Source organism: Salvelinus namaycush, chromosome 17 (assembly GCF_016432855.1).
Source record: "Salvelinus namaycush isolate Seneca chromosome 17, SaNama_1.0, whole genome shotgun sequence".
In the NCBI taxonomy this organism is placed as follows: domain Eukaryota; kingdom Metazoa; phylum Chordata; class Actinopteri; order Salmoniformes; family Salmonidae; genus Salvelinus; species Salvelinus namaycush.
Window position 1 is genome coordinate 2966527 of NC_052323.1, and position 10210 is coordinate 2976736.

Consider the following 10210-nt stretch of genomic DNA (forward strand, 5'->3'; position numbering starts at 1 on the left):
ACATGCACATACAGCACATGGGGCAACGCTAGATCCATGGGAATCTAAGTAGAGACATCTCTTTAGGTGAAGATGGACTTTTCTGGCCCTGTGATCGATGCCATTTTAAAAGATTTAGACATCCATGTTAGACATTTCTTAATCTCTTAAGATATATAGTATAGTGTAAGTGAGTTTCTAATAGACTGCAACTCAGTTTCTAATAGAGGAGTGCCTGTAGCTGTTGGTTAGTGGTAGTGAGCTACTCTCTCAAACATGACTCTTGAAAAGCATCAAAACCACTGTGCCTCTTTCACCAGCAAATTTCCATTAGCCCATCAAGGGGCTAGATTAGATACGTCTCAAATTCCTCCGTAATGGAGAGTTTTGAATTACAGCCCCTGTTCCCCAGCTCAATATCCATGTTAATATTCAGGCGTCCCCCCATGAGGGACAATTGTAATATGAACGTAGCGTGCTAACCGCTAACAACTCTCTCGCCATTAGTCATTGTTGGGCCTGGTCCAACCTCAGGCGCTAAGCTAGTGGAATCGGTATCAGTCTCAACTCCGGCCCTGGGGCGGACAACAGTTCCCTCTGTGGGGACTGAGCTGAGAACGTGGTCTGTTCATTAGGGCAAAATGTTTTAAGACGTTTTGCAACGTAAAATAGATTATTATTGATTGGAGTCCAGAAAGTCCCTCCCAGTTTCATTCCGCTTTCTTCCATGTGGTGCCTAATTAACACAACCCAAACTCCCAGTGAGTGCACACAGAGATGGGAAGGGACTGCTCCTCAGCAGTCCACTAGATGATTACATTATGTCTAGTAGCTTAGCAGTAATGGTCCCTGTCTAGTGGAATTACATAGTGAAACTTGAGTCCATCGGCTAGAATATCATCAAAATCAAATGTTATTTGTCCCTTGCTTCGTAAACAGGTGTAGACTAACAGTGAAATGCTTACTTACAGGCACTTCCCAACAATGCAGAGAAGAATAATAACGAGGAATAAATACACAATGATTAACAATAAATTGGCTATATACACGGGGTACCAGTACAGAGTCGCTGTGCAGGGGTACGAGGTAATTGAGGTAGATATGTACAGTGCATATGTACAGTATTCAGACAAACTTTTTCCACATTTTGTTACGTTACAGCCTTATTCTAAAACCGTCGCCCCAGTCTGAGGTCCTGAGCAGGTTTTCGTCAAGGATCTCGCTGTACTTTGCTCCGTTCATTTTTGCCTCGATCCCGGCTAGTCTCCTAGTACCTGCCACTGAAAAACATCCCCACAGCATGATGCTGCCACCACCATGCTTCACCGTAGCTCTGACACAGGTGTGCGCCTTTCCAAATCATGTCTAATCAATTGCATTTACCACAGGTGGACTCCAATCAAGTTGTAGAAACATCAATGATGCTTAATGGAAACAGGATGCAACTGAGCTCAAATTCGAGTCTCATGGCAAAGGGTTTGAATACTTATGTAAATAAGGTATCTGTTTTTGTTTGTTTTTTTAAACCTGTTTTCGCTTAGTCATTATGGGGTAAAAAAAAATTGAAATAAATCACTCTACTATTATTCTGACATTTCACATCCTTAAAAGAAAGTGCTGATCCTAACTGACCTAAGACAGGGAATTTTTACTAGGATAAAATGTCAGGATTGTGAAAAACTGAGTTTAAATGTATTTGGCTAAGGTGTATGTAAACTTCCGACTTCAACTGTAAATGTAGGTAGAGTTTAAGTGACTATGTATAGATAACAAAGAGTAGCAGCAGTGTAGAAGGGGGGGGAATGCAAATAGTCTGGGTTTGATTAGATGTTCAGGAGTCTCATGGCTTGGTCGTATAAGCTGTTTACAAGCCTCTTGGACCTAGACTTGGCGCTCCAGTACCGCTTGCCGTGCGGTAGCAGAGAGAACAGTCTATGACTAGGGTGGCTGGAGTCTGACAATTTTTAGGGCCTTCCTCTGACACCGCCTGGTATAGCAGGTCCTGGATAGCAGAAAGCTTGGCCCCGGTGATGTACTGGGCCGTACGCACTACCCTCTGTAGTGCCTTGCGTTCGGAGGCCGAGCAGTTGCTATATACCAGGCAGTGATGCAACCCGTCAGGATGCTCTTGATTGTGCAGCTGTAGAACTTGGAGGATATGAGGACCCATGCCAAATCTTTAGGTTTTGGGAATAGGTTTTGTCGTGCCCGCTTCACGACTGTCTTGGTGTGCTTGGACCATGGTAGTTTGTTGGTCATGTGGACGCCAAGGAAGTTGAACCTGCTCAACCTGCTCCACTACAGTCCCGTCGATGAAAAAGGGGACGTGCTCGGTCCTCCTTTTCCTGTAGTCCACATTCATCTCCTTTGTCTTGATCACATTGAGGGAGAGGTTGTTGTCCTCCACATGGTCAGGTCTCTGACCTCCTCCCTATAGGCTGCCATCGTTGTCGGTGGTCAGGCCTACCACTGTTGTCATCGGCAAACTTAATGATGGTGTTGGAGTCGTGCCTGGCCATGCTGTCATAAGTGAACAGGGAGTACAGTAGGGGGCAGAGCACGCACACCTGAGGGGCTCCCATGTTGAGGATCAGCGTGGCTACCATTAACACCTGGGGGTAGCCCGTCAGGAAGTCCAGGATCCAGTTGCAGAGGGAGGTGTTTAGTCCCAGGGTCCTTAGCTTAGTAATGAGCTTTGAGGGCACTATGGTGTTGAACGTTGAGCTGTAGTCAATGAACAGCATTCTCACACGTGTTCCTTTTGTCCAGGTGTGAAAGGGCAGTGTGGAGTGCAATAGAGATTGCATCATCTGTGGATCTGTTGGGGCGGTATGCAAATTGGAGTGGGTCTAGGGTTTCTGTGATAATGGTGTTGATATGAGCCATGACCAACCTTTCAAAGCTCTTCATGGCTACAGAAGTGATTGCTATGAGTCGGTATTCATTTAGGCAGGTTGCCTTAGTGTTCTTGGGCACAGGGACTATGGTGGTCTGCTTGAAACAAGTTGGTATTACAGACTCGTACAGGGAGAGGTTGAAAATGTCAGTGAAGACACTTGCCAGTTGGTCAGTGCATGCTCAGAGTACACGTCCTGGTAATCCGTCTGGCCCTGCAGCCTTGTGAATGTTGACCTGTTTAAAGGTCTTACTCACATAGGCCGATGTGATCACACAGTCATCCGGAACAGCTGATGCTCTCATGCATGTTTCAGTGTTATTTTCCTCGAAGCGAGCATAGAAGTTGGTGGGCTTGTGTCACTGGGCAGCTCTTGGCTGTGCTTCCCTTTGTAGTCTGTAACAGTTTTCAAGCCCTGCCACATCCGACGAGCGTCGGAGTCGGTGTAGTACGATTCGATCTTAGTCCTGTATTGATGCTTTGCCTGTTTGATGGTTCGTCTGAGGGCATGGCGGGATTTCTTAAAAGCTTCCGGGTTAGAGTCCCGCTCCTTGAAAACGGCATGTCCAGAATAAGGTTGTAACTTAACAAAATGTGGGAAAAGCTCAAGGGGTCTGAATACTTTCCGAAGGCACTATACATATAGGTTAGGGCCGGGAAAATATGTGACCCGTTTCAGTAAACTAGGCGTATGTCGCAGGAGAGCCGTTTGAACGTAAACTTTTTTGTTCTTATCAAAATGCATTTTTTGGCAGAAATGCCTTTTCGAATATGTGTACTTTCATGTGCTTTAATAACAAACCGCTATGCCATCTGTAAATACAAATAAAAAAAGTTAAGTTACGAGCCTAGTTGGTTTAGCCACATAAAAAGACAGCAACCTTCCCGCTAGCCATGATTGGTTGAGATAATGAGTGGGCTGGACATGCCGAGAGGAGTTCGGATTGGTCAGCCATATAGAAAGGTTTCTGTCTATTTGAGTTGGTCGGTATGTCTAGGTAATCCTCTCTAACGCAGCTTTTTTTTAATTGCATAAGCCTAAATGTCAAGTTAAAGTGTTCTGTTAGCTAGCTAACGTTATGTGTATGCTCTCCACTTTCTGGAGGACCGAGTTTTGAAATCAATGGAATTCTAGTATGATAGCTAAGGAGATGGAGAAACCACCGGTCTCTGGATTACATCTTCAAACTAAAGGGAAACCATGGTATCTGACAGGAGACGCGTCCATCGATGATGTATATGTGTAAGATAGTCTAACTAGCTACATTTTCATATATTATACATTTATAATTTTGACAGAAAGTTTCAATTTTAAAGTAAAAGTGTACTGTTAGCTAGCTAGCTGTTTCACCAGCTAAAGTTGAGTATGATCTTATTTTTTTTTTTTTATCTCAGACCCATTTGCTTGACTAGTTATAGCCCAATGTTAGCTAGCTAACATTGAACCTGGTTGGTTAGCTACCTGCAGATTCAAGCAGGGTAGTAACGTCATGGGATTACGGTTAATTGTTTACCTAGCTAGCTACATGTCTTAACAAAAGACTCTCGTCTGAGTGTGCTAGAGCGCAGAATAACTGGTGAATTTACGAACGCTCAACACCCGTTGAATATGGTCGGTGTCAGTAAACGTCGACAAAAAAAGCGTAATTAAATTGTTGCCAGCAGCACAGTTAGTCACCAACTCTCTGGATAACATAAAAACAGCCTAACCAGCTCTGCTAGGGTGAGTAAAATGGTCAGTGGGGTGTTCTCTCATTATGTGTCCAGAAGTAGCTAGAAAACTAGCCAATGTTAGCCAGTTAGCTTGGGTGCTTGACTGCCGTTGTGGAGGTCAGAATGCTCAGATCAACCCTACTTAGCGGCCAGAGCTTCCAGCGTACGCTTGAACGCTTTGAGAGCGAAACGCTCTGCATTTACGAACAGGCAATCTGACACCACAGTTGCAGTCACCAAAGCTCTGCTAGGGTGAGTAATGTACAGTGAGCTGTTCTCTCATTTGTGTCTGGAAGAAGCTAGCAAGTTTGCTTAGGTGCCCGACTGCTTTTTTAAATGTTTTTTTTTTTTTAATTATGAACAAAAATATATAAACAAAAATACATAAACCTAACAGACAAGGGTATTACATAGATATATTTTCAAATTGTCAAAAAGTTATGGTACGTATTGCTTTTTTGTTTTTACACGTACTGATCATTTCTAAATCATATTTAAATTCTCTCAAACAATGTAGAGGGGTTTGTTCTCCGCCCACTTTATTTTATTGATAAAGGTTCTGCCATGAAAAATAAACAATGAAAGTTAAATAAGGTCCATATAATGTGGATCAAAATAAAACATAATATCAGAGTCTTTCAAATTAACATTAATAGTCGTTTATTTTAAAATAATCTTCTAACTCACTCCAATCTTCTGACATAAGAACAGTCCCAAAATAAATGGTCAAGAGTCTCAGTTACAACCTCAAAATACACATTTGTTATCAATAGCTATTTTGGATCTGTGTATAATAAAGATCTTTACAGGGGTGCTTAAATAGATGGGGCTAAAGCTTAAGAGTGAACGACGCTGAATGGATGTAGACAAAGGGCTCTTGTCGTGGAAATGCAGTACTGAGAAAGAATTTCTTCAAACAAGCATCTTTATTTAATATCGATTAATTATTGCAATAATGAAACCGTCAGCCCAAAAGTCTTGACAGCGGGACAGAGTAACTGAAAATAACTGATATTATATTATAAAAATGCTTAGTCACAATGGTTCCATCTCCCATAAGCCACCTTGGTGATCTACACAGATTGGTATTTTACCCCCTAAGTTTCCCAGATGCCAGGAAGATGAGACAATGAGGCATTGTTCTAAACTCTTCCAGGATATCTCGGGTCACACACACACACACACACACACACACACACACACACACACACACACACACACACACACACACACACACACACACACACACACACACACACACACACACACACACACACACACACACACACACCACATCTTGTCTATGGAATGCCAGCTTTGAGGTTTTTATCACCAAGTCATTGTCAGTTCAAGCTATGTCTAGTAAAACCATACACCCAAATTAGCTGCAGGGTGCTTGAGTGGAGACCATAAAACACTGCATTAGCAGGACAGAAATATCTTACTGTTTGTTAAGTAAATAACTGTTACATGTCCAACAAATAAGGAGAATACATACTTTTTCTATCATACTCTCCAGTAGTAGTACCAAAACATTCAAAGGCCATTTTCTCAAAAGTGAGTTTACAAGTTTATCAACTTTAAAAGCAAAATGTAGCAGAACTGTAGTGTATGATATACCATTTTGTAGCTCTGAGTCTCTACTTCTATCCAATGTAAAAAAACGAAATAAAAAATGTTGCTACATAAGACCTATTTGAGCTGGTCAGTCACATCGCAATGTTTTTTTATATCGCAATATTTTTTCCATGGCAAAAATGAAAACATGAATCAGAACAAACTGATTTATGTAACAGTGTATTATTATATTATTTCCAAATTTCAAGAATATCTGTGCTTCCATGCATTCAGCACATGACCACTTGCAAGGCAGCATTGCTCTGGCTACTAAGCAAAAACTAGTAACATAATACACTTAAAATTCAAATATTTTGTTCTGTCATCAATGGATGAATGTGCGATTTAGAAACTGATAATGGTGCATGTGACTTCAAAGAACTGAATGATGAAGAGGGTGATTTGAATTTGATTGATCTGAATGATGAGGGTGAAAAGGATGATTGAATTTAGAACAATAGTGTAATGATGATGAATTGTGGGTGTTTTTTGTGGTCTATTTTATTATGAAAGACTGGAAATGGTATATAATTCGGAGAGTCAAATCAGACACTGAGTACAACCATACAATGTGTGTAGTTCACAATGGCAAGCCTAGAGACCATGCCACGCAACAGCTTGAGAGAGACCATGCCACGCAACAGCTTGAGAGAGACCATGCCACGCAACAGCTTGAGAGAGACCATGCCACGCAACAGCTTGAGAGAGACCATGCCACGCAACAGCTTGAGAGAGACCATGCCACGCAACAGCTTGAGAGAGACCATGCCACGCAACAGCTTGAGAGAGACCATGCCACGCAACAGCTTGAGAGAGACCATGCCACGCAACAGCTTGAGAGAGACCATGCCACGCAACAGCTTGAGAGAGACCATGCCACGCAACAGCTTGAGAGAGACCATGCCACGCAACAGCTTGAGAGAGACCATGCCACGCAACAGCTTGAGAGAGACCATGCCACGCAACAGCTTGAGAGAGACCATGCCACGCAACAGCTTGAGAGAGACCATGCCACGCAACAGCTTGAGACCATGCCACGCAACAGCTTGAGAGAGACCATGCCACGCAACAGCTTGAGAGAGACCATACCACGCAACAGCTTGAGAGAATGTTGAACATACTTCATTTCAAATGACTTTACCTGTTGTGCGCTGATTTTGTCCCTATGTCGGAGGTAATCTGAGACAAAATATCCACAGGGAAGCGTTTTCAACCCTACCGCCAGTAGGGCCGAGGCTAACTGAACGTTGTCCCATGCAGTCAGCTGGCAAATAAAATAAAAAACTTCCAGCTGATTATGAGGAAACTGTGTCGGTCAACTATGTTTGGTTAGATTCGGCTATAGTTTACATATTGTGCATCACGTGCAATGCCTCAGGAGATCTAAAATACAAGTGACAGAACCTACCGGTGCCAAAAAACAAACAAACAAAATGTGGGTAAACACTTTCCTGTGGATACCGTATCTCCACCTCCTACTGCCAAAACGAAACAACAGCATGAACAAGACCCTTGTCCTTTTTAGGCAGACTTCTTTGAGACTGAATATCCATGGGCTAACCATGGTAACAGTCTGATGTTTTAGGCAAGCGTTGGGCCAGTAACCTAAATGTCGCTAGTTTGAATCCTAATTGCTTCAGCGTCTCCATTGATAATGTCAGGCCCTGGCCGTGACCCGACTCACTGAGGGTGTCTCAGGGGAGTTGGGATATGCAAATGTTTTCAAATCAATTTCACAGATGCATATTAATACACACTTGTACATTTGTGAAACAGGACAAATATAAGCACCCATAACATTATTATAATAATCATACATTATTCAATCATAACTTGGTACAGCGTAAATATAACCTATATTTTAGGCCTACTACAGGTTGTGGTTGGTTGTGCATCAGCAATTTTTCTCATGTTATGTCAATCACTGACAGTCACTCAATTTGCCATGTCAGCTAACAATTTTTGAATTGGTAAGTTAGTCTAGCCAGCTAACTAAATTTATAGTAATCATGGCCAAATCAGGCCCTGAACTCCAGGGGGCCCTCTATTGATTTTGCTAGTCACTCTCAATCAGATATCATTAACATGGCATAAGTCATGGCAAAATGTGTAGAATTGCAGGAAATGCACTTTTAAAGGAGATTTTGGGGGGGGGGGGCTCAACCAAATCTAGTTTAGGGCCCCCAAAAGAGTAGAGCAGGCCCTGCACCTCATCCTAGAAAACATTTTATGACAATTGCACTGATGGTGCATGTTCAGGATTTCTTGAGAAAACACGCCCTAATTATTTACATATTGTTTGATCATCGCCCAAATGAATCATGGAGATACAACTATACTTACTCGAATGCGAAGAACAGGGAGCAGGTGCCGACGATGAGAAAAACGGTTAGATAGAAGACGCCTTTCTGCCGGGCCATCATTACGCGTCCATCGCAGCAGAAAGTGTTTTTCCCCGGGAGCTTTTCCCATTTTCGTACCTTCCTTGCAATCATTACCGCCGACATAATGACAGATTACGTTCAACTCAGTATAGTGACATATGTGTAAAGGCCACAGTATGTAGCCCAAATGAGAATATTTCCTTGCCTTTCAAAACGACAATGATACGGTAAAGTCAATTGCCTTGTAACAGGCAGAATCACAACATCCGCGAGATGGTATTTTTTTTTACATCTGAAACGGGCGATTCCAAATGATTCAGAAGCTCACAAATATGCCTATGATGATTCAGAAGCTCACAAATATGCCTATGATAAAAAAAGTTTTGTTGATTTAAATCTGATAGCCTAGTAAAGTGCCATCAATAAGCCTACAGTCCATTCAGTCTGATGCAACGAATTTCTTTCTTCGGCAATCCGCGTTAATTGCTCTGAAATGAGATGATTATGAATCACTTGTCGTTTGTGTCATACATTTTCACAAAATCCAAGCATCCATATTTTCGTCAATGAAAGTTCTCTTTTCAGTGTGGCTACCTCCTTCCAGTGCCAGAGGGCTTCCATTGTAGAATAGAACAGTAATCAGGTTCCCAAATGATCCCTCTAATAATGGAATATGTTTGAATTTTATCCAAAAACTGGAGGCAGATTTTCTCGGCCCATAGGAAAGCAATCCAGTCTTGGTACTCGCATCGGGAGTGGACCTTGACCGAGTGACGTTCATACCATCTCGATAACACTGATCATACGCGCGCACCACACAGGTTTGGTTTATGATGGTTGCTATTCAATAAGTCTCATTATTAATCAAAATAAATAACTACAATAGGCCTATCTTAAATAGCATATAAATAATCGTAGCCTAAAAAGAAGGTGTGTTCGCTGTGCTTTACCGCAGGATGCGAACTTGGCTCGTACCTAATCAATGGAAGCAGAGAACACGCCTAAATTGAAATGTTTTCTCTTAAAGAGGCAGTACAGGTACAGTGAAATAGAAATGAACAAAGGAGCGTGAGTGCCCTGAAAAATTGGCGTTAGGCTACGGTATAGCGTTAAAACATCCTTAATGTTCGAATTAAGTAATGATGAAAATATTCCCAGCCACAAAGTATTAGCAAGTTTTTTCTTCCAGGAATAATGAATTCTATTATTTTCATTTCTATTGTATTATACTCCACTCCATTCTATCGTTTTCTAATGTGTTCTATTCTATTATCTAGTTTATTTTCTAGGCTAGAGTATCTTTTATCATTGTCAATCATTAAAAAAACACATTTTGGGGCAATTATGACTGTAATATGCATTCTCTATAGAGAGCAAAGCACACATATGTTAGCCCTACTCATGAACATAATATCATAGGTAGAACATCTCTATCCTTTACAGTAAAATTAGTCCATGGAAACATAGTATCAAAGGTCAAGAAATAGGGGGAAATGATTATTGATCAGCATTGGTTTAAAGTCCCCATTTTCACAAGTTGGGCAAATGAGCAAATCCTTGCACACTTCCGGAGATCCACTGTGCAGGACATAATGCATGCTTAAAGAGCATCAGGAGCAAC

The 10210-nt window shown here is 41.8% G+C and overlaps 1 protein-coding gene across 1 annotated transcript in view; it reads right to left on the reverse strand.

Annotated features, from left to right (window-relative positions):
- zdhhc9 (zinc finger DHHC-type palmitoyltransferase 9) overlaps positions 1–9533 on the reverse strand; it is a 42832-nt gene extending 33299 nt beyond the window's left edge. The window contains exon 1 of the mRNA XM_039012051.1: positions 8549–9533. Within this exon, the coding sequence (XP_038867979.1) occupies positions 8549–8712 (164 nt within the window). The 5' untranslated portion in view covers positions 8713–9533. The remainder of the gene's footprint in view (positions 1–8548) is intronic.
- Between the last annotated feature and the right edge of the window lie 677 nt (positions 9534–10210).